The sequence below is a fragment of the Nannospalax galili genome, unplaced genomic scaffold, assembly GCF_000622305.1.
Source record: "Nannospalax galili isolate Female #2095 unplaced genomic scaffold, S.galili_v1.0 scaffold793, whole genome shotgun sequence".
In the NCBI taxonomy this organism is placed as follows: domain Eukaryota; kingdom Metazoa; phylum Chordata; class Mammalia; order Rodentia; family Spalacidae; genus Nannospalax; species Nannospalax galili.
In genome coordinates, this window is record NW_008331997.1 from 227,159 (window position 1) to 251,884 (window position 24,726).

The following is a 24,726-nucleotide window of genomic DNA, read 5'->3' on the forward strand; positions in this document are numbered from 1 at the left end:
TTTAAAAATAAATAAAATAGCAGGTTAATGTCCTCCAGCCTGATATTTTTTTGAGGTATGGGGAGGTGCACATGTGTGGGCAGGTGTGGTGGAAGGCACACATTTTTATATAGATTCTGGGGTACTAAATTCAGGTCCTTCTAGTCACACAGCAAGTACTTTACTAACTGGGCTATCTCCCTAGTCCCTCCAACCTAGTATTTCTTTAAGTCTTTACTTTCTTGCTCTCCTCTCTGGGGGAAAAGTCTATATCCCCAAAGATGACTTTGAAATTTTTCTGGTCTATGAAATTGCTATCTGAGAAAAATCCACTTTGCTTGTCATTAGATGAAGACAGACAGATGAGTAAAGTGAGCAAAGACTGCCTGTGGTTTCAACCCTGAGAACTGGGAGGTCAAGATTGTCAGTAGCTTTATAAAGAAGAAGGAGCAGAAGGAGACCTGGAGGAAGAAAGTGATGTGTGGAGGAGACAGTAAATTCACTTATATCTAATTTCTGATGCTACTTTATCAATTTGGGGTATTGCGCTTGATTACAAATCATTCCTTTTTTTAAGCACACATTCAGCCTTTTAAAATAGTCTTAAGGGCCTAGCATGGTGGCACATACCTTTAATCCCAGCACTTGGGAGGCAGAGACAGGTGGATCTCTGTGAGTTCAAGGCCAGCCTGGTCTACATAGTGAGTTCCAGGACATCTGGGGCTACAGGGAGACCCTGTCTCAAAAAGACCAAAAATAATAATAAAATAAAATAGTCTTAAATATTTTTCAATGCTTATAAGCTTGTTAGAGTTTACTTCCAGGCTGGTATTTCCAAACACAGATGTTACTGTGGAAATCTTTATTTTTGTTTTGGATCTATTTTTGTTTTGGAAACAGCATCTCCAAGGCCTGGGATTCTGTGTACGAGCAGGAAACTGGCTGAGCCAGCACTGGCCTCTTGTTGTGACAGTGCACAAATTGCCAATGGCAGGGTTCAAGTGTGTTCAAATGTGTGGCATTTTTCACCCCTCCTTCTTTACATCTCCTATTCCGGAAAACCACTTGAGATTTGCCTAGATGATAAATTTCCCTTTCCAAGTCATAAAAATGACAGTGAACTTCCAATAGAACCCATTTCGTGGCTGGTAAAGAAGTCAGCAGAGGCAGGAGGGAACCAGGGAAGGCAGCCTCCTGGAACGCAGAGAGCAGAACCGGACATTTTAACACAGATTCGCACTTCTAGCTCCCTACCCAGGAACTGGTCCAGTGAGGAGACTTACTCAACTTGAGGTTGAGCTTCCTAGAAGAAATCACTTGCTAGCAATTCTTCTTTTCTAAATGGAGAAAATAATCTTACAATTGTAATTATTTGCACTTAACTGTCAAAGAAGTAACAGGATATATCACCCAGGGCACAGACTTTCAGGCTTTCTTGCCTATGTCAGGGACTCTGCCTTCTGAGCCCTTGGCCTCTTGAAGACCAGGGCTGCTCAACACTGTCCTCTGAGCACAGAGGGCTCAGCTTCTGCAGAAGCCTTGCTTGCTTGTGTAATAGTAAGACCCTGAAAAAGAGATCTGTGCTGATTATAGAATCTTTCAAAAGCAGCTGTAAATTCTCTGTATCTTCCAGAAATAAACCAGTTTTGCTAACGACCTGTATGTCCCATACACAGCACTAAGCACAGTGCCCTAGTCTTTACCACCCAGCTTTCAGAGCTGCTGAGAATGACAGCTAACAAGCACCATTCTAATGTGTATTTTCTGAGACTGATACTATCTTTAGATTGAGTCTAATATTTATAATATTAATTAATATAACTATAATATAATATATGATATATATTTATATATTACATATAATATATAAATAAATTATAATTTATTTAATAATAATCCATGTTTTATATGAGATCAACCCCATTTTACAGATAATAAAACTGAAGCACAGAGATAATGTCACAGATAGTATTTAAATCCAACTTTAGGAAATAATTATTAGGGCTGGAGAGATGGTAAAGTGGGTAAAGTGCTTGTCATGAAAGTATGGGAACCTGAGTTCAAATCTCCAGAACCCACATAAAGCCAGACACAGCAGCACATATCTCTAATCTCAGCATTTCCATGATGAGATGGAAAGCAGAGACAGGAGAATCCTGAGCGGCTCTCAGGCCAGCTATCCTGGCTTATGCAGTGGCAAATAAGAAACTGTCTCAAACAAGATGAAAAGCAAGTACCAACACCTGAGATTGTCCTCTGACCTCCACATGCATGCCAAGGTGTGGGCATACGCACAATTTTATGCACACACACACACACACACACACACCACATTTTGTTTTTGTTTTTTTAAAAGTCATTAATAGGACATGCTGGTGCACTGGTATGCCCAGCTACTTTGGGAGGGGTGGAAGGATTGTTTGAGCCCAGGGCTTTGTCAGAGTGAGCAGTACAACCAGACTCATCTCCAGTAATTCTTGGTGTTAGTATTATTAAAAGTTAGGATCCATTTCTCCATCATCTGGGAGGTCATTGGTGTGGGGACGTTTACTTCCATGGCTTCTGGCATTTGGCAAAACCTCAGATTTGGAGTCTCCTGGCCAGTGGCTGTTATTTCATATTGTTGGAACGTTCGCTGTTCCTCTGGGATGTAAGTTTGGCATGGCTGAACTAAAAAAAGAAGGTATATGTAGATTTCTACGGAACTTAGGATTCCATGAAAGATTTTGAAGAGATGAGGAAGGCTGATATCTTGCAGAGTACAAAGTGATTTTGGAACATAAAAGATTTCTTTGGATTGTGCGCCATAGAAATTTGTTAATGACCTGTGTTCCTGAACTATGAAACATGAATATGTGGGCTAAGGAACAGTTTCTCTTAATATATAAACAATTAACAGGTTTTTTTTAAAAAATGAAAGAAAGAAAAATTGGGTGCTATGGGAATGCTTAGTGACCTTACTTAGAGAAAGGCAGAAATTTATGTAAAGGCTGCAGGTGTCAGATTCCCCCATCCCATCCCATGTCCCTCAACCCCCACCCCTACCTTCCCACTCCCCCCTACCCTCTACTGCAGACCTGCTCCTTCAGCACACTGTGCATCTCTGCCAGTGCTGAGTCTCCACCAGAAAAGAGCTCAGCTCCCTCCCTTGAATCTACTTCAGAAAATCTGCAGGCTGTTTTTGTTTAGTCAAGATGTCGCTCTTAGCCCATTACTGTGACCAGAACGAATGGTACTTTAATTACCCAGCCTCAGAGCAGTAGTCAGTCAGCTTTGATAGTTGCAGGCCTGATATCTCTTGTAATTATCATCCAGTGTGATGGTCCAGTATGATCTTAATGTCCAACCCTCAGAAGCCCGTCTGCTGATCAATGTGATTTCACCAGTGCACAAAAGCATTGTCTGTTAGGCACTCAAACACTGTGCTGAGGCTTACATGGCCAACCAAATGTGTTGTATCCATTATTTTCATGAGGTAAGATACAAGTCAGCATCTTAAAATGTCCCCAAACTAGCCAGGCGTGGTGGCGCATGCCTTTAATCCCAGGCAGAGGCAGGGAGATCTCTGAGTTTGAGGCCAGCCTAGTCTACATAGAGAGTTCCACACCAGCTGGGGCTACAAGGAGACCCTGTCTCAAAAAAGACAAAAAATAAAAATAAAATGTCCCCAAACCCATGTCCAAAAATGCTAAGAGCTCCACTGCTGCAGTTGCTGGAAGGTTAGCAAATTCTAAATTCATGTTCAAACACAGGAACGTCACCCTTGTCACCACAGGGCCATGAACTATTGTTTTGTTTCAAATCTCAGGTTAAAAATAAATGCATACAACTTGTTCTGACCCAGTGTCAAATCTTAAAATCGAGGCTCTCTACAAGGCAGGCAAAGTCTTGGCGGGGGGAGGGGGGGTGAAAGGCAAGCAGTGCATTCTCTTTCCCATGTGGTTTTCTTCTTGGGTGAGAGCAAGATTTGTCTGAGTTAAGTCCTGGCAGATAATTTTATCTACACAGTGCTCCAGTTACTCAATCTCTACAAAGAGATGATTGGGTTTGGAAGGTTTTGTTTTCTTGTAGTTTTTTGAGACAGTGTCTCCTGTAGCTTTATATAGCTGAAGATGACCTTGAACTCTTGATCCCCCTGCCCCCATCCCCCAAGTACTGGGATCAGGCAGGCACCACCATACCCAGCCTAAAATAGATAATAGCAATATCTAATGCATAAGTCTGTTGTGCACATCCATAAATGTGTGACACAACTAGCTTGGTAATTGATACATAGACAATACTCAATAGGTTTTAGCTATTTTTGTTGTCACTGTCATACTATAATAGCCCCTGTCCCTTGAGTCAGAGTCTGAACCCATATATTCTGGCCCTTTTTATTTTCAATGTAAATGATAAGGAAAAATTAAGGGACCAGCAAGATGGCTCAGCAGGTAAAGGTACCTGCCACCAAGACTTGCTGACTCTGAGTTCAACTTCTAGAACCCACATGGTGGAAAGAGAAAACCAATTCCCACAAGATGTCCTCTGACCTACACACACACACACACACACACACACACACACACACACAAAAGAAATATATATAAAAATTTTTAGGAAAAAAAAAATGGACCAAACAAGTAATTCAGTAAAAATTTTTAGGAAAAAAAAAATGGACCAAACTAGTAGTTCCTCTGATGATGTGCAGATTAGAGGTTTTGATACGCAGCTCAGAGTCAGCTCCTTGATCTAGTTGCTGTTGACTGGGGTTAAGGCAGGCTTGCAGGTTTGCAAGATCACTTCATGTTGAAGACTTGGGTTTTTTTGGGGGGGGTGTTTTTATTTATTTTTATTTTATGTGTATGCGTGTATTGCCTGCATGTAGGTAAATGCACCCATGTCATGCAATGCCTGCGGAGGTCAGAAGAGATTTGTCAGATCCCCTGGGACTGGAGTTAGAGATAGTTAGCTGCCATGTGGGTGCTGGGATTCGAACCCTGGTCTTCTGCAAGACCAACCAGTGTTCTTAACCGCTGAGCCATCTCTCCAGCCCCTGAAGACTTGTTTTTGTTCCTCCTAAGGCCTTTTGATTTTCTCTGGCAGAAATAATGTTTGCAATTTTTACTGTCCCATTAGCCTTTCTAACCTTTCCATGAAGATTTTCTCTTTTTAACTGTGATCATTTAAAGTAAAGGCCACAGGGTCACATTCACTTTGATCCTCGTTTCGTGACTGGCTTGAGAATCCACGTATGCGCTTTTCAAAATTCAAGTTCCAAAATCTTGGTTCACTTAACACTCATTCAGATCATAGTCTATTCTGCCATATATTAAAGAGATAATGAGACAAAGTTGATCACATTATATGGGAGATGAAAAACAAAAGATGAAGTGTGATACTAAAAATATATTGACAAAATGAATTGATCATCCCAGCTGCAAGAGCACACTCCTGTAAATAGAGCCCTCTCGATCTAAGGCAAGAGGCTCTTGAGTTCAAAACGGCCTGAACTATCTATCCAGATCACATCTCAAAAATCAGGGACAGGTGCTGGAGAGATGGCTCAACAGTTAAGACCACTGACTGCTCTTGCAGGTTCAATTCCCAGCGCCCACATGGTGGCTAACAACCATCCATAACTCTAGTCCAGGGGAATCTAATGCCTTCCTCTGACTTCTGCAGGCATTGCACAACATGGGTGTACTTGCATACATTCAGGGAATACACTCATATACATAAAATGAAGATAAATAAATAAAAAAAATTTTTAATGGGCAAAATGCCAGGTGTGGTTGCACTTGCCTTTAATCCCTGCTCTTGGGAGCCAGAGAGAGGCAGGCATATCTCTGTGAGATCAATGCCACCCTGGTCTACATAACAAGTTCCAGGCCAGCTGGGGCTACAAAGAGACCCTGTCTTTTAAAACACAAAACAAGGGAGCTGGAGAGCTGACTCAGGAGTTAAGAGCACTGGTTGCTCTTGCAGAGGACCGGGGTTTGATTCCCAGCACCCACATGGTTGCTAACAATCATCAGTAACTCCAGTTCCAGGAGATCAAATGCCCTCTTCTGACCTCTGCAGGCATTGCATGACACTTAACATGCATGCATGCAATACACTCATACACATAAAATAAAGTTAAAATAATAATAATTTTTAAAAAAGACAAAAGCCAGGGGCGAGAGGATGGAGAGTGGGAAACTGGCATGCTCTGGAAAAACTATCACCGAGGGCTCAAGGAAGTGTTATGGTATGAAGTGACTGTGAGTTTGTTTATATCATATAATCTGTTTAGTAGCAAAGTGTAAGGAGTGGGGTGAAATGGGTTCTAGGAACTTTTTCCTATAAAGGAAATGTCACAGAGATCTACATGAATGAAGCAAGTCTGGTCCTAAAAGTAAGTCAGGAGGTAAGCAGCTCAGGGTAGTCCCTGTCGTGCAAGGGACCTAGGACCCAATTCCCAAATCTATACTGCAGTTAAATCTTTTAGATCTTAGCTGAGTGTGGTGGTACACACCTTTAATCCCAATACTAGAGACAGAGGAAGGTGGGTCTCTGAATTCTAAGCCAGTCAGGGCTATGTAGTGACACTCTATGTGAAAAAAAGAATCTTTAAGGTTATAAACCAATAGAGAACTGATGGCACAGGATGAGACTGGGACCTGATTTACATTCTGCTTTATATGGCTACAAATATGACAGGAGGCTGGGAAGAATAGGTGTGTGACTGTACTTCCTCTGGAGTGGGGATGTCAGGTCGTTATTCCAGCTGAGGAAAAAACCCTGTACAAGTCGTCAGCCAGGCAGATTCAGCTGATGAGGCCATTAGGACTACCACTGTGAGCTTTAATGAGTATGGTTATTTGCCAGGTACCATGGCAAGTACTCCCATGGATTGCTTTGCTCAGTCCTTTCAACATCCCTATAGTCTGACTATTTTCCAGTTATAGAGAATTAAGGCTGGAAGAGGTTTTGACCCAGCATATTCAGATTTTCCAACTTCTTAAGTAAAGAAGCTAGAATCACAAACTCCTAACACTTATGATAAAAGTCATCCTCCTCATTTTCCTGATGGCCAGGTACCACACACCACTCAGTAGTGTCAGAGTGAGCACATCCTCCCTCCTACTGAAATCAGCATCTCTCCTGTCTCTCATGGTCCCAGCCTGGTTGGAACCCAATTGCAGGAGATTCTGCCCTGATCTAAACCATCAGATGATGCTTGAGCCTATAAATCCACCTCTGATGAGAGAGGGACATGGTGAAGTCAGCCAGCAGGACTCCAGCCAGTTTATTCATGCCATCATTTACTGCTACTGACATGCCACCCTTGTCTGTGTGCCAGTTTCCCACGTCTTGATAATTTTCATCTCTTCTGAGTCTGAGTCTTACTCCTCCATGGAGTTCAGGACTAACTTACCTTTCTTTCTTATGTATCTCTTTTACATGTGCTTTTAGCCTCTAAATGAGTATCTTAAGGAGAAAAAGTTCTGATATCAGGATTTGAACCCTAAAAGTGTATTTAATGTTCAGCAAAAATACAGATTTAAGAATACTCGTGCCACAGAGAGTAAAGACTGGCTGGAAAGACCTACAAAGGGCATCCCATATGACTAAAACCTAGAGGTCTGAAAGGGCTGGAAAGAGCATCTGGCTAGGGCAAGCCTGGGCTCACCTGTGAGAGTCCGTCTAGGAGATTCATGCTTGCTTTTTGGAGTTAGGTGGTGCTTGGCATCTAGGGTTGGAAGGTCAATGGAGACCTGCAGCGCTGCTAACTGGTTATATCTTTTCCATTTCAGGAGGACCTGTCCCAGGTGGTTGATTACAGCATGGTGACAGAACAGCAGAAGGCACTGGAGTCACCTGACAGTGTGCGTAATTTGTATTCAGTATTTTCTCTACTGAGGTAGCATGGGCTATAAACTATGCTCTAGAGGAAGAGGAGGGGATTGTGATGAGAGCAAATCCTTTCTTACGGACAGAAGGTTGGGGATATGTTGCAGCCTGATGATGGTGTCACTGAGCACACACAGGTATGTGCAGGTATCCTCTCTTCACCATTCTCATAGCCTAACCAGATGCTTAAAACACATCCTTGGGCCAACAGGATGGCTCAGAAGGTAAAGGTGCTTGCTACCAAACCTGATGACCAGGGGTCTGTCCCTGGGACCAACATAGTAGAAGAATAAAACCAACTCCTGAAAGTTGTCACCTCACTTCCCCTTGTCACACAAATTAAAACATTTTTTTTAAAAAACTTCCTTTTGCAGTTAAACTCTAAGAACATTCTGTCTTACATAATGTCATATATAAAATTTTCAAATGTGAGATTTTTTTAGTCCTGTAAAAATATAAATATAAGGCGGCTGGAGAGATGGCTCAGTGGTTAAGAGCACTGACTGCTTTTGCAGAGGACCTGGGTTCGATTCCCAGCACCCACATGGTGGCTCCGATCCATCCTTAACTCCAGTTCCAGGGGAATCTGAAGCCCTCTTCTGACCTCCGCGCCTGCATGTATGTAAAGTGCACCCGTGTCATGTAATGCCCATGGAGTCCAGAAGACAGCATAGGATCCCCTGAAACTAGAGTTATAGAAGGTTGTTAGCTACTATGTGAGAGCTGGGAACTGAACCTGGGTCTTCTGCAGGAGCAGCCAGCGCTCTTAACTCTGAGCCAGCTCTTCAGTCCCTCATTTATTTTTTTATTTATTTATTTTTATTTTATGTATATGAGAGTTTTGCCTGCACCCATGGCAGTGCCCAAAGATGTGAGAAGAGAACATCAGATCTAGAACTAGAGTTATAGACAGTTGTTAGTTGCCATGTATTTGCTTGGAAAGGAACTCCTGTCCTTTGTAAGAGCAGCCAGTGCTCTTAACTGCTGAGCCGTCCCTCCAGCCCCCTGTTGTTTTTATTTTTGATCTTTCTGAGACAGGGTCTCCCTGTAGCCCCAGCTGTCCTGGAACTCATTATGTAGACCAGGCTGGCCTTGAACTCACAGAAATCCGCCTGCCTCTGCCTCCCAAGTGCTGGGATTAAAGGCATGTGCCACCACGACCGGCCCTTGCTTTCTTTTTAAGTTCTGGTTTTCATTTCTGTGTACTACTTTATACTTTTGTGCCACTAAAATTTCCATTATTCAGGAGTTATAGATAATGAGATCATATAGAAAGTATATATTTCAAGATTTCTCAAATAAAATGCTTTTGAAAATTCTCTAAAGTTATATCCTAAACACTTAAATAAAAACAACTAGAGGTAGGGCTAGAGATGTGCCTTACTGGTAGAGTTCTTGCCTAGCATGTCTGATTTTATCCCTTGTACCCCCCCCCCACACACACACAGAGAGAGCTTTAGAAATAACTAAAGTAGGTTCAACTATTTTTTTTTATTTGAAACCCTGTGTTGCATTGTGCAGTGTGTTTACAAATACTGTTAATAGTTTAGACACTCACCATTTCAAGTTACAGTGGCAGGCATCTATCTCTAAATTTGATAAAACATAGTTTTAGAGCTGGAGTGGATCCTACACATCATCTGGCCTTTTCTCTACTGAATGTGCCCTGTGCTACCTAAGTCCTCTGGGAAGGCAATGGTGCCAGTCCTGCAGCTGCAGAAGAGGACAGTCCACCAATGGTGGGCAGCTTCTGCAGTGAGACCAGGCCAGCTTTTCATGGAAATGGAATCTTCCATTCCTGAAGGTTTCTGATCCAAAGCTGGCCAGCCATTTATAATATGTTATAAAAGGGCAAAAAAGCATGACTTTCTGGTATTAATTCGACTCCTAAGTTGTTCTGGGCACAATGATAAGTTTCTTTCTCTTTTAGCCTTTGTAACCACCTCATAAATACAGATGCCTCGCTACCAGTTTGTACATGAGGAGGCTGAGTACCCTTTCTGCAGTTGCACAGCTAATTAGTGGTAGCAAACTTAGCAATTCATGTCTTCTTTTAAGTAGTGATTTTTTTTTTTTTGGTGTCATGAAGACCTGACCCCTTTCCCCAAAGAACTAATAAGTACAATTTTGTATGACCACAGAGATTTTACAGCTCCCAGAATTCCATCTGTGGGTTTCTTAGAAGCCCTGAGTTAAGAATCCATGGTTTAACTCTAAGCAGTAAGTCTCAATTAAAACAACAACAAAAACACTGCCTGGCATCCCTAGATGCCAGTTTATTTGTTATTAGGGGAGGGGTCCCAGCATCCATAACTTTTTAAAACTTCTATAGTATTCCCTTTGGGAAACAGGCTTGTGAACCACAGAATTAGTCATATTGATGACCTATCCAACTTTTACCACCTAATAGAGCAGTAACACTGGAAAATAGTTCTCTCTGATCTTTCATGCTTGGTAATTTGGTTCTGTGCCAGTAGATGAGCCCCAGAGTTCCAGGTTTGCCTCATTTCTACAAACTGTTTCCTTATGTTTGAATTGCATTACATTGATATTTAAATTTTTTAATTTACTTATTTTGTTTGTGAGTACACAAGTGCACATGTACCACAGTACACAAGTGGAGGTCAGAGGAAGTTTGTGGGAGTCAGTTCTCTCCTTCCATCACGTGAATCCCAGAGATCGAAATCAGGTCTTCAGGCTTGATGGCAAGCACCTTTACCTCCTGAGCCAAGTCACTGGCCCTCCGTTGATATTTGTGGTCACCTGATAAGCACTGGATGCTACATGGAACTGAGATACAGAGATGAGCAACCGCCATTCCCTACTGTTATGAAAGTCATGATCTAATGACCCCTTGTGCTTTTTTGTGTTTTCCTGCTCTGAAATTCCATGGCTTTTTTTTTTTTTTTTTTTAAAGAAAGCTCTGTAACTAACATTAGGTCTCGTTGTTGATGATGCACATGGAAGTTAGATGTGTTATGTAAGACAAAGGCTTAGCTACTATAAGAAGTTTCTGTTTCCCATAGCATTCTTGAGTGTGATCAGTTTGAGGATCACAGACCCAAGTACCTTGTCATGATTGGTTTCTGTTGTTAACTTGACACACCTGGGAAGCAGAAGCCTCAATTGGGGAATTTCCTCTATTGGATTGGCCTGTGGCCATGTCTTTGAGACATTTTCTTGATTTTTGAGTGATGTGAGAAGGCCCAGTTCACTGTGGGCAGTATCACCCCTAGGCAAGTGGTCCTGGGTTGTATAAGAAAGCAGGCTGAACCCAGACCAGAGGAGCACACAAGTTAACAGCATTCCTCCATGGTCCATGCTTCAGTTCCTGCCTCCAGGTTCCTGCCCTAAGTTCCTGCCTGACTTCCCTCAAAGATGGACTGTTACTTGGAAGTGTAAGATGCAATAAACCCTAGTTTTGGTCAAGGTCTTTTATCATAGCATTAGAATCCAAACTATGGCATACATCTCATCTGGTTATCATCCTTGTATCATGGCATCTGGTTCTTGGTCTAAGAGTCTCACCCCACTTATTACCAACAGCCCTGTATTCCAGCCAGGGAAAAAGGAAAAGCAAGATGCTGCTTTTAAGAGAAAGACCAGAAAATTGTGTCTTCAGTTCAGTTTATACCCTGTTAGCCAGACTTGATCAGTATGCACACCTGGCTTCAGAAAAGCTAGGAAATATCCTTGGAGCAGTTGTCTAGCTTGCTCATTCCAGTGCTCAGGTTTTTTGTTGTTATTTTGTTTTTTTTTTTTAACATTTATGTATCTACTTTTCATGTGTGTGCATATCTGTGGGATGGTGCATTGTGGAGATTGGAGGACCACTTCTGAGAGTCATTTCTCTCTTTGTGGTTCCCAGGGATCAGACTCAGTCCTAAGGCTTGGTGGCAAGCACTTTTACCTGCTAGGCCATCCCACCAGCCCCTAATGCTCAGTAGTAATGACTACTTTTTTCTTTTTTACACTTTCCTCTTTTTAAAATAACTATCAAATATGTAACTGAATAAGGCTTTTTAAGTAAAGATTCAGTCAGTATTAAAGATGATGATAGAAAAACTACAGGAGGGGCCAGTGAGATGGCTCAACACTTACCATACATGCCTGACTACCTGAGTTCTATTCCCAGAACCCATATTAAAAAGCTCACTGTGGCCAGATGGGAGGCAGAGACAGGAGAATTGCTTGGGAACCTGGAGGCTGGCTGACTTGGAGTACACAGCATAGAAACAAGAAAAACTGCTTCAAAAAGGTGGAAGGCAAGAGCTGATTCCTAAAAGTTGTCCTCTGACCTCCATATGCATGCACACTGTGCCATGAGCATATGCTTATATATGTAATAAAAATTTTTAAATCTTTATAAGAAAATCTATAGAAACAAAACAAATATCCACAGAACCATGACTTGGCAGCTGTTTGATAACCACTTTAAACTTGTAGCACTTTTCAATTTCTGACTTCCAGTCGTACCACTTCCTCTAATTAGCTAGGTGGTTTCAGAGATGACAGCTGACATTTGTTTCTTAGTTTTCCTGCAAAACTAAATAATTGTCTAACGTTGAAAGTTCTTTCTATGATTGAATGAATTCACACAGGTAAAGGTGTTCTGAAAACTAAAAGATACAATACAAATATATAGTGGATGAAATCATCTTAGTTGTTACACAGTAACTGTACCAAGGCACAACCTTCCCCACGCAGAATGTCAGGGTGTCGTGGTTCAGGGCAGTTATCTTGCTCCTATTTCTAGACTCCAAGGACAGCCTGACACTTCTCTGCCTCCACTGGACTCTCCCATCTGGAGTGGGATCCAGCAGGCAGATCAAGTCACCACCTCTATTTCTTTTGTTTGTTGTTTGGTTTGGTTTGGGGTTTGGTTTTAATTTTGATTTTTTGAGACAGGATCTCCCTGTAGCCCTAGCTGGCCTGGAACTCACTATGTAGACTAGGCTGGACTCAGTCTCAGAGAGATTCACCTGCCTCTGCCTCCCTTATACTGGGATTAAAGGTATGTGCCACCATGACGGACACTGCTTCTATTTCTTAACTGACTATTCAGAAAGCATGGAATCTTTTTTTGTTTTTCTTAGTTTGTTAATGCTAATATTCACTGGAAGTATTGTAAGTGAAAGGCCAAACTACAAGTTAAATTTCCAGAGTTCATAGAGCAAAAAATTCATGTGCCTTTAATTGGATTGTAAGATCATTTCCTATCCTGGTTTCCGAGGTTTTCACTTTTACTCTCTGTATCTGTTCACTGACCCATTCGTTCATTTATCAGATGTTGAGTCTGTTATTTTCCAGGCACTGGGAATTAAACATGAAAAGCACAGGTCCTTGGATGAATTAAGAGTTCATGGTATAGCTGGCATTAATAGGCTTTCAGAATGTTTGTTTTCCCTTTGACTACTGTGGCTAGATACAGAAGAAATGGATGGTTGTATGTTCAGAGCATTTGTAGGTAGATAGTGTTTCATGAGCATGGCACAGATATGTAGACTTCATATGGCTAATATTTTTGTTCCTGCCTCCTGCCTCCTATCTCCTCAGATTCACACAGGGACCACAGTGATGGAGTGTCTTCAGCATTTGTCTTTCTTCCTTTCTTTGACCAACCCTTCATCAAAGTATTTTAAATACAAGGTTAAATAGGGATTCAGGGAAGGTGGGGCCAAAAACCAACCTAACCTCCCCCTGCCACCTCTTCCATCCTGTTTCCTCAAAAGACATTTCTGGAGTTCACCATTACTTTGGTAATGATACAGGAGTTTTGAAGTTTTCTCTTACTCTCTTCTTGATGCTCATGTAATTTTCCTTAATTTTGTAGGTTGTAAGCCAGATGAAACAGCAAAAATACTCGACAAAAGCCTCCATCAGTGCACAAGAAATCCCATTAGCGCCAACTCCATTGTACCAGTCAAGTGATGCAGACTTCACAGGCTATGGTATGACTCTGTCCCTGACCAGAACTGACTCTTGAAACCTTAGAGAAGGAAGGGGTATGATGTGCTAAGAAGCCAGGATACCTGCTTCTGCATCCTTTCTCTACTTCTTAGCTTTGGGACTTGGACAAACCCTCCCACATGCACCATTTCTGTATCTCCACCACTGGCATCGACTGATGCTTACTGAATATAAATGTGAAATAAAAAAGGCCTCAGTAAATGCATTTGAAACCAAGATCTACAGATTGCCAGCAATCTCTCCAGAAGATTGAGGTTAAGTCATGAGTAATACCTTCAAACCCACACTGAATGCAGTTTCTAACACTGTATATGTTGATATAGGCCATATGAAGACTTACTTTCAATGTTAAGGAAATGATACCTGACCCAGGCATGGTAACACCTATAATCCTGGCACTTGTGAGGTTGAGGTAAGAGGATCAGAAATTCATGGCTATTCTCAGCTACATAGTGAATTCAAAACCAGCCTGAACTCCAAGAGACCCAGTCTCAAAAAGAAAGACAAAAAATGAGAGGGGGAAAAGAGGGAGTGGGAAAGGGAGGGAGGAAAGAATTCATGTTCTGTCCTTAAATTCTTAGCTTGAATTATGATGAATGAGAGTTGAAAATAGAACATCAAAGCAAATAATCACATTCCACTTTGCTTTTATGCAGTATTTATCAATTTTTTAAAAAATGGATTTTTTTTTTTTTTCTGGGCTGGAGAGATGGCTCAGCAGTTAACATTGACTGTTCTTGCAGAAGACCCAGGTTCAAATCCCAGCACCCATATGGCAGCTAACAACTGTCCATAACTCCAGTTCCAGGGGATCCAACAGCCTCTTCTGTCCTCCCCGGGCATTGTACGACACGGGTGCACTTACCTGCATGCAGGCAATACACACATACACATGAAATAAATAAAATATTTTTTTTTAATGGACTTTTTAAAACATAACTCACCAATGACAAATTTATGATCCTGTCCTAACATAGCAGGCCTAACACTCCTATTCATAAATGTCAACTATATAAAATGCTTAACGAGTAGGTATTATTTGAAGGCACTGGATTTATATCAAGGTACTTGCTGAATATAGTCAGTAAGCAAACCGTGGCCCAGGGATAAATGTAGTCCACCATGGTTTTTGTTTGTTTGTTTTTGTTTTGTTTTTTTGCTTCATCCAGTAGCTAAAAATGTTTCTGAAGTTTTAAAAATTGAAAGCCAGATGCTGGGAGTGGTGGCACATGCCTTTAATCTCTAATCTCAGCTCTCGGGAGGCAGAAGCAGGTGGAGCTCTGTGAGTTCAAGGCCAGCCTGGTCTACATAGTGAGTTCCAAGCCAGCTGGGGCTACAGGGAGACCCTGTCTGAAAAATACCAAAAAAAAAAAAAGAAAGCCAATTTCATGAAAACTATATGAAATTCATATCTCAGTGTCCATACATAACATTTTGTTGAGCTGCTCAATGTTTGCATATTATCTGTGGCTGCTTTGATGCTCTGTCACAGTTTAGCAGTGCCAACAGAGACAGCATAGCCATAAATGCCCCTTACTGAACTGCCAGTACTCACAATGATCAAATTCACAGAAAAAATGATGATCTTTAGACACAACTTCTACATAGGAGTCTCTTGAATGTGTTTAACATATTGAATATTTTAGTTTTTTAATAGGCTTCATTATATGGAAAATATATGTCTTTAAAAATGGATAAATAGGGGCTGGAGCTATGGCTCAGTGGCTAAGAACATTAACTACCCTTGAAGAGGACCTGCATTCAGTTCCCACACTCACATGGTAGCTAACAGCCATCCGTAATGCCAGCTTTGGGGATCCATTGCCATCTTCTGGCTCCAAAGTCATTGTATGCACCAGTGCACTTAACACACATGCAGACAGTACACTCATACACAGAAAAAAAAATTAATAAAAATGAATAAAAATGGATAAATGAATGTTAGTAAACAACTTTTCTTAGCCTATAAACGTTTTTCTGTCTTTAGGAAAATGCATTCTAAATCAATGATTTTAAAAAACTTTTATAAAGCATAACTCTTAACAAAATTTTTACTTATAGACCTTGGAAATAATTTTTGAATATTTTGTTTAAAATGCATATGTATTTATACACACACACACACACACACACACACACACACACACACACACACACGTACATGCTTGGAACCAGACATCTTTTATATTTGGGATATTTCCATGTGGTCACCGCCAGTGGTGGCCACTCCTTCGTTCTCACGGGCGTCAAGGCTGCTCCTCCACTCGCCCTGGGCTGAGACCACTCTTCTGCCTGCCCTGGGCTGAGGCCACTCTTCTGCTTGCCTGGTGCTGAGGCAGCTCTTCTGCTTGCCCTGCTCTGCCTCCTATCGTCACCGCTTCTGCCTGGTCCCAGACCCCAGGGCTGGTGAGGAGACTGTGTCAGCAGAGCTGCATTCAGACACAGGAGACCAGGTTCAGTGACACAGGTCTGCTTTATTGCAGGAAGGCACTAGCTTATATAGGGATAGTGGTCCAATCACAGTACAGCACGTAGGATACCTTATTAGCATAACAGGTTTAGCATCTTATTAGCATAACAGACTTAACGTCCTATCACAGAATAGTGGGTAGGATGCCTCATTAGCATACTGGGTTTCAGATTACAGAGGCTGGATTCCTGGAAACCAAATGACCCTGACTGTTGTGCTATCTAAGTGTTGCAATTTTGGATTCCAAGGGTGGTGATTAGGGAGTGGCAAGCTCTAGGCATCAGTCTGATGATCTGCCAATGGGAGCAAATGTCACAAGGCGTTTCTTGTGGCTCCAGCTCTTGGGCCGTTGCCTCAGGCCTGCTGTATGTCTGTCAATAAGACTGTCACCCTAGGCTCAAGCCTGTCTCCCACATTTCCATGTTTTGGATTATTTGCATTTACATGATATAGATTGAGGATAGGACTCAAGTCTGATACAAAATTCATTTATGGGGCTGGAGCAATGACTCAGAGATTAAGAGGTCTGGCTGCTCTTGCAGAGGACCTGGGTTTGGTTCCCAGCACCTACATGGCAGCTAACAACCTTCCATAACTCTAGTTCCAGGGGACCTGTGGGCAGCACATGACATGGGTACACTTATATACATGCAGGCAAAGCACTAATACACATAAAATAAAATTTTTAAATAAAAAATTTTTTGGTCTTTTTGAGACAGGGTCTCCCTGTAGCCCCAGCTGGCCTGGAACTCTCTATGCAGACTAGGCTGGCCATACCCATCCTGTAAATAAAATTTTTAAAAGAAAATTCTATTTCTGTTTCATATATCTCTTAAACGTGATATTAGAGGTTAATTTTACACAGTATTATTTTGTGTGCCTACATTATTATTTTGTGTGCCTACATTTTGACTGTAACCTGTCAAAATGGGCCATGTGTAGAATTTTCCATTTGTAGTATCCTGTCAGCACTCCACAATTTTCATATTTCAGATCTTTGAATTAAGAACGCTTGGTCTATGATATTTTTAGAGATAAATTTAAGTAATTTTTTTTATTTTCAGTTACATATTTGATTAAATCTTTTGTACTTTTTTTTAATGAATTTTTTTTGTATTTCATACAGAATATCTCAAACAATCTGAATTATCTTTATAGCCCCGTCCCCACCAGCACCCTCCCATAACTCCCCCACTCCCACTGTGGTAAGTCAGTGTCCCCAGACATTCCCCAGTGCAAGTCCATCCACTTGTGGTCTAGTCAGATCCCTCTCAGCTATCATTTTCTTTTTTAACAGAGCATAGGGTGGGGTTTTATTTACAGAGGAGTGGGTGCCCCCCCATTTACAGCTTCATTGGAAAATCCAAACTCAAATACAGATCCTATGACTTCCTAACAGCTGCAGAAAATGGCGAGAGAGGGGCCTCCTGGCATTCTTGGCTTATGTATCCTTAGTCACCTCCCACACATGCAGCTAAGGTCGACTGATTGGGTGGGAGGAGTAACTGACTCCCCCTCGACTCCTTGATGAGCGTGGGAAGGAGGTGTGATTGTAGCTTGCCGGTATAATGGTCAGAGTACACTTCTAGTTAACACCCCACCCCTTCCTCCAGCTCTTACTTCTTTCTGCCAACCTCTTCTGCAGAAGTCCCTGAGCCTTGGAGGGGATGGTAGGTGTGAGATGGTCTTCCTCCTGTTGTAACAAGGCCCTGAACTTTTGGGTCTCTGCATCATCTGTTTTCCATGGGGTTTTGGCCCATTTCAATGGGATTCCATCTACTATAAAAACACAAATGCGTTGGGGATTTAGCTCAGTGGTAGAATGCTTGCCTAGCAAGCACAAGGCCCTTGGTTTGGTCCTCAGCTCCAGAAAAAAACAAAAAACAAACAAACAAACAAAAAAACAGCAAGAATCAAGAACATCTAAACAGTGGCTGCTATAATAACCTATGGGAGTAAACACAAACACTTGAATGATACTTTAGCAGGTGCATCACATCCATCTAACAAAACAATTGCAGTGGCTTCCCACTGAGGCCTATATTCTCCCTTGCCATGGGGGAGGGGAGCAGGGGGCAGGAACGTGACACAAACATCGGTCTGGTCTACAGTAACAGATGTGTATTCTCCCCCTAGGAGTGAGCATTTTAGCCAATTGAAAATTTGCTGGTTGTACACACACTAGACACTCCAATATTTTACCAGCAGCAACATCTTGTTTGGTATATTGATAGTGCAACACCTCGGGTTCATCACTGAGCAGAATTAGAGGGGACAGTTTTCCCCCATCATCTGCATATCACCTTTTGGCACCATGAGAGCCACCCATCCAGTGGCAGGGAGTTTCCAGGTTAGTCCAAGCTTGATTTCTCCCTCTCCTGCACTCATATCAAGCAGTGTCTTCAGCGATAGGTCCTTCCATCCACTTCCGGTGTACAGGCATCATTATTGGCAATGGCCTTTATTGTTTGGGGACCTCCAGGGCCCCTCAGGCCAACAGCTCATAGGGAGGCAACCCAGCTCTGGCACTGGGATTTTCATTTAACAACCATATTGCTTATGGAAAGGATTTCTTCCATCCCTGTAGGGTTCCTTCTGTGCTTAAGGCTTTTTTTTTTTTTTTTTTTCACTTTGTATCTGGAGTTTTTCTCCTTTATTCCATAGTTCTTTGTATAGCCCTTCTTCCCCACCCCTCCCCTTTAACTACCCCCTTGTTACATATTTGTCCCTTACTGACACCTTTATCCTGCTATTCTTCTCTCTTAGGTTCCTTCTTTCCCTCTACCTCCCTGTTTCCCTTCCATAGTCCTGGCCCTGGCAGTTGCATCAGGATATGCACTCACTTATAAGGATTTGGTGCTAGGATCCACAAATGAGGGAGAGCATACATCTTTTGTTTTTCTGAGTCTGTGTTATATACTTCACTTAGTATAATAATTTCTAGACCCATCCATTTACCTGCAAATTTCATTATTTCATCTTTCTTTATTGCTAAGTATAACTCCATTGTGTAAATGTACCACATTTTCGTGGTACATTTGATATGATATGCTCTGATTGAGGATATTTAAACACAGTTTCTTTTTTTTCTTTTTCTTGGGGTGGCCAGTCCTGGGGATTGAGCCTAGGACCCCAAGCATATGAAGCAAATGCTCCTCCACAGAGCTACAGCCAACACCCTAGGCATCATTTCTTAGTGTTTTTGTAACTTAAACCCTTCTGTCACCGCCACTTCTGTATTTGTTGTAATATAGGCTTTTGTATAACTAAAATTTAGTCAGCCTAAATTCTCCCATGCTTGTTTTCATCATGTATTTTGAGATTTTTTTTTTCTTTTTTTGAAGTTTGAGAACAATTTTATTAGCGTTTAAAAGAAAAACTCCAGGCCAGACAAGCTGTAAATCTTGGCAGCTGCCTGGAAGAGGGGAGTGAGAAAAGGAAAAAAGGCACACTGTTTGAGTTAAGCCTGCATGGAGGCCAGGCACTTGGTGGCAGACAGCCACATGGCAGAGTGTAGGGCTTCAGGGAGAGTACCAGAAAAGGCACACTTAGGCTCTGGCCACCACCCAAAAGCAAAAGAAGACAAAACAGGAATAGCCACGCCTTTCAGAGTCAGGACTCAAGGAAAGTGGGCAGACCCAGCCAAACCTCATGGCAGCTCTTAGGACTGCTGAGATTATGCTTTAAAAATTAAGTAGTCCTAAAATTGATGGGTTGAGGGATGGATGAATTAATGGTTTAATCTCAAAAAATGCCATAGCAATATTGTATCTCATCCCTCAGGTGAGCAGGCAGTAATGACCAGCTTTTACCTTGATGCTTGGTATGAAGGTAAGTCAAGAGGAGGGAGTGCAGTGGTAAACACATGCAGATGCTGCACTCCCAAGTAAGGGACACGAGCTGTAGAGTCTCCTACTTGCTGATCACTCTGTATTTTGTTACTTTCCAGGTGACTTCCAGGCACCTCTCTCAGTGGACCCTGCAACATGTCCCATTGTCCCTGGCCAGGAAATGATCATAGAAATATCCAAGGGGCGTTCAGGGCTTGGTCTCAGCATTGTAGGAGGAAAAGACACACCCTTGGTAAGTTTCTAGAAGTAAAATATGTCTACTATCACAGAGTTAGATGCCAAACCTCATTATCACCCTAGGACACTTGTATGGGAGGCTTCACATTCCATTCTGTTCTTTTGTTTGGGTTTGGTTTGGTTTGGGTTTGGTTTGTTTAAAATGGAGTTTCATGTAGCCCAGGCTGGCCTTAAACTGCTAATTCTCCTGTCTCTGCCCTCCAAGCGTTTGGGATTACAAGTGTGTACCACCATGCCTGGCTAGCATTTTCAGAGTCTGGGGAGCAAGCACAATTATAAACGGTAATGCATCCATATTCTTGCCAGCTTTCAAGTTTTTCCTCAGCATTTAATTTTTACTATCTAGAATGTTGGGTGGGTTTTTTTCTTAACGTTTTTTTTTCTTTATTGCATTTATTTATTTTGTGTGTGCATGTATGGAGGTCAGAGGCAATTTACAGGAATTGGTACGTCCTGGTTCATCAGGCTTGGTGGCCAGCCCCATTTCTGAAGGTTGTTAGACCAACACCATGATGACAGCATTTGAAAGTATAATGTACATAGAACGTTGCATAGTAAGTATGCAGTAAATAACAGCATTTCTTAATCATTTCTCACCATTATCATATTTAATGGGAAATAGAGAACTTTAGTTATTCCAACCCAACAGCCTATTTTATTGGTCTGGTTTTTCCTGAGATTGTTGATTTTTTATTAACCAACACCTTTTATTTGTCACTATTCAGTAGTGCTGTTAAACTGTAAAACTTTTCCTAGGGTCTTGTTTTGTTTTACTCAAAATGTGATTGATCAATGTATATGTATTTGAAAGGGTAATACATACATATTATATGAAGTTAAATTCACACAAAAGGGTATAAATGAACAGTCTTTCTCTTGCTCCAGCCCTGCTCTTCACCTCCATTTCTCTCCCAAAACCATGATCTTTCTGCAGAGATAACCACTGTGTTGATGACTATGTATTTAAATAGGTATCTTAGTATTTCCTTTGCCTGTTTTGGTTAGTAAGGACTGGACAGTGTATGCCGTATTTACAGGTGAAACAAGTATAGTATGATCCATAAACTATTGCTTTTCCATCTTGGACAGACTGTAATGTTCTTTTGTTAGTACCATTGGGGGACAGGAGGTCTTATTCTTCTTTAAGAAATGCTTGCTCTGCCAGGCGTGGTGGTGTACTCCTGTAGTCCCAGCACTTGGGAGGCAGAGGCAGGCGGATCTCTGTGAGTTCAAAGCCAGCCTGGTCTACATAGTGAGTTCCAGGACAGCTGGGGTCACAGAGAGACCCCGCTTCAAAAAAAAAAAAGAAATGCTTGCTCCTAGGCCAGTAAAATGACTCAGCAGGTAAAGGCATCTGCCACCAAGCCTGGTGATCTGAGTCTAAGCCCCATAGCCCCATGATTCACATGATGGAAGGAAAGAACTGACTCCCCAAAACTGTCCTCTGATCTCCACCTGTGCACCATTGCATGCCAACACACACTGCAAAATAAAATTTAAATTAAGTTTTTGTTTTTGGGTTTTTGTTTTGTTTTCTTTTGTTTTTTGGTCTTTTTGAGACAGGGTCTCCCTGTAGCCCCAGCTGTCCTGGAACTAACTATGTAGACCAGGCTGGCTTTGAACCTCACAGAGATCCGCCTGCCTCTGCCTCCCAAGTGCTGGGATTTAAGGCGTGCACCACCACACCCGGCTAAATTAAGTTTTTTTAAAAAGAGAAATACTTGTTCCCAGAGCACCAGGAAACAGACACTGCAAGTGCTGCAGTTACTGAGTAATCTCCTGTGTGCAGGCCTTGCCTCTCTGAGCTGTGAACCCTCCAGTGAACCACCCAGCCCAGAACTGGTGTTTATTGACTAAAAGATTCTATCTCTTCTGCTTGATTAAGGCATTGGGGTTCAGGACATTTCTGTCTAACTTTCCCTCTGCCTGTTCACGCAGAAACTGCTGTGTGTGTGTGTGTGTGTGTGTGTGTGTGTGTGTGTGCGCGCGTGTGCATGTGTCTGTGTCTGTGTGTCTGTGTGTGTGATGCCTGGATGGAACCATACGTTAGTGTGCCCCTGGATGGAACAGGGGACACTAGAGCTACCCAGGCCCCACAGCCAGTTCAGCTGCCAGCCCCTTTCGCAGGTATTTGCTTCCCTCAGGCCCCAAACTTCTGTGCATTTCTTGTCTGGCTTGAGATACTAAATCTGTCTAGCTTTTGTCATTGAGAAGGAAGTGACCTCTCCATTATGGGTTTCCCTTCAGGTAATGTGGTCTAGGTTACATTGTTAAACAATGTAATGTTTATATCATGAGCTTTAGTAATCTTGACTTTTTGATTTGTGGTAAGACACAGAGATTTTACAAACACCAATCATCCTTGTCACACTGAGGCCACTGGACAAATGCTGAGAAGCTGTGCCCTGACCGTGAACATGGAGTCACTAGCTCCCTCCCAAAGGCCCATTTTCTCACCTTCCCAAAGAGATATCTTGACTACTGAAGAAATTGAATTTGTATAAATAAATAAAGCTTCATTTTAAACAAACAGGAGAATTAAATTTTGGAGCAATTCTATACTGAATTCATCCATAAAGAGAAATTTAACCCTCAAGTTTCTTTGTTGTAAATATGCATCTTTCTATGATATATCCTAAGACTGAGCTAGGTTTCCCAGGAGACCCAGAAGAATGGACTCAGCTCATCTGACCTAGCTCAGTGACTCATGCCTTGGTTTCTCACCTGTTAGTATTAACACAGTTTTGCTCAGTGTGGGTCACTCAGAATTCCTGACCCAGAAGTGCTATGTGGTTCCTGACCATCTGCCTCTGCTAAGGCTGCTGGTTGAGAGCACTCACCAAGCTGAGAGTGCTCACCTACCTGAGAGTGCTCACCCAGCTGAGGGTGCTCACCAGACTGACGGCGCTAATCAAGGTGATGGCGCTCACCCAGCTGCCTCACCTCCTGCACACTGAGGTTTCACTGAACACCCTGCTCTGCATCTGCTGCCACCAGGAAGCAGCAAAAAAAAAAAAAAAAAATCCTTTAAGGTTCATAATGTATAGTTCTGCCATTTGAGACTATAAATCCCATTGTCCTTGGAAAGATAAGCGCCACTTAAAAATGAGAGATGGGACACAGCTTTTATTTCTTAACCTTGTGTAGAGTCACAAGAAAATATATATGCCTGTCATTTTAGTGAGGCTGAAAAGAGGGCTGAAGTAGAAAGTGCTTTAAACAAAGCCATTATTCCCACAATGAAGATATTTTTTCTTTCTTTAATGCTCCTCCAAATTTTTACATGGAACATGCAAACTAATTAATATGCAGGTCACATTATCCAGCCAAGCAGGAAGTTTGCAAACAAAAGTAGTTTATTTAAAGGAGTTGCAAGAAATGTTGAGGCCAGGTATCAAAAGTACCTCTGCGTGTGACATGAAGCAGGCTTACATCTGCCTTGGTACAGGGAGCACCTCTGAGTTCCGCTCCAACCCTCCCAGTTAGAGTTTCATGTCCTTTTTGTTGTGCGGCCAGCAGAACCTGGCCATCTGTAGAGGAGCTTGTGTCTGAGCCTAAGCCTTGACACCTCATCAGTCCTCTCTGCTCTGCATCATCTCTCTGCCTTAGACAGATGGCTTCTGAGCTCACAGAGGGAGACCACATGCTCTGTCCTGTGTGTTTGCAGCTGGTCACCTCCACCAGCTTCAGAAAGTACTGAGCTAATGAGGAGGGTAAGGTTTACAAGCACACCTGGGCCAGTCCTCAGAGAGCCTTCTGCCTGTGTTTCTTCTAGGATGCCCCTGCCAGGCCTGCCTCTGGAGGCCGAGGCCCTTCTGTGAGGCTGCATGTTTGCTCAGCTCGCCTCTGCTCTGTGCTAAGGGTGAATTGAGTGGCATAACCTTGTCCTCAGAGAGCACACACATTCCTATCATGTTTATGGTCTGCCAGAGAGGATCCACCAATGAAGAATCATGATACTTAATCTGAAGGATAGAAAAAAGGAATGCTGTAGGAAGCATTTTCTGAATTTAATTAATATAAACTAATTGTTGTATGGTTCACGGAAGCCAGATAAGGTACATTGTTTGGCAAAGGAGGCTGTTAATGCACATTTTATCCCCTTCCATCTGTGCGTGGATCTTCCTTTCTTTCCTCTCGGCTTTGTTGGGGTATACATTTGCCCCATAAAATACCAAACAGCACAGTCTCCACCTAATCTGCCAAGCGAAAGTCCAAGAGCTCTTCTCCCTCCCCACCATAAGATGCTTGTGTTTCTGGGCACGGGTTATCTCACTTAGTATTAATATTTTCCAGTTCTTCCATTTTCCTGCAAAAATGTAGATATTATTAATTCTAAAA

At 42.1% G+C, this 24,726-nt stretch overlaps 1 protein-coding gene across 4 annotated transcripts in view; it reads left to right on the top strand.

Moving 5' to 3' along the window:
- Positions 1–24,726, top strand: part of LOC103729163 (inaD-like protein) — a 315,156-nt gene that overhangs the window by 206,890 nt on the left and 83,540 nt on the right. For all 4 annotated transcript variants that reach the window (XR_003848556.1, XM_029560655.1, XM_008827155.3 and 1 more), the window contains 3 exons: positions 7,761–7,832; positions 13,691–13,808; positions 20,247–20,380. Coding sequence is in view for 3 of the 4 variants with exons in the window: in XM_029560655.1 (XP_029416515.1) it covers positions 7,761–7,832; positions 13,691–13,808; positions 20,247–20,380 (324 nt within the window). In the remaining variant the exon portion in view is untranslated. The remainder of the gene's footprint in view (positions 1–7,760; positions 7,833–13,690; positions 13,809–20,246; positions 20,381–24,726) is intronic.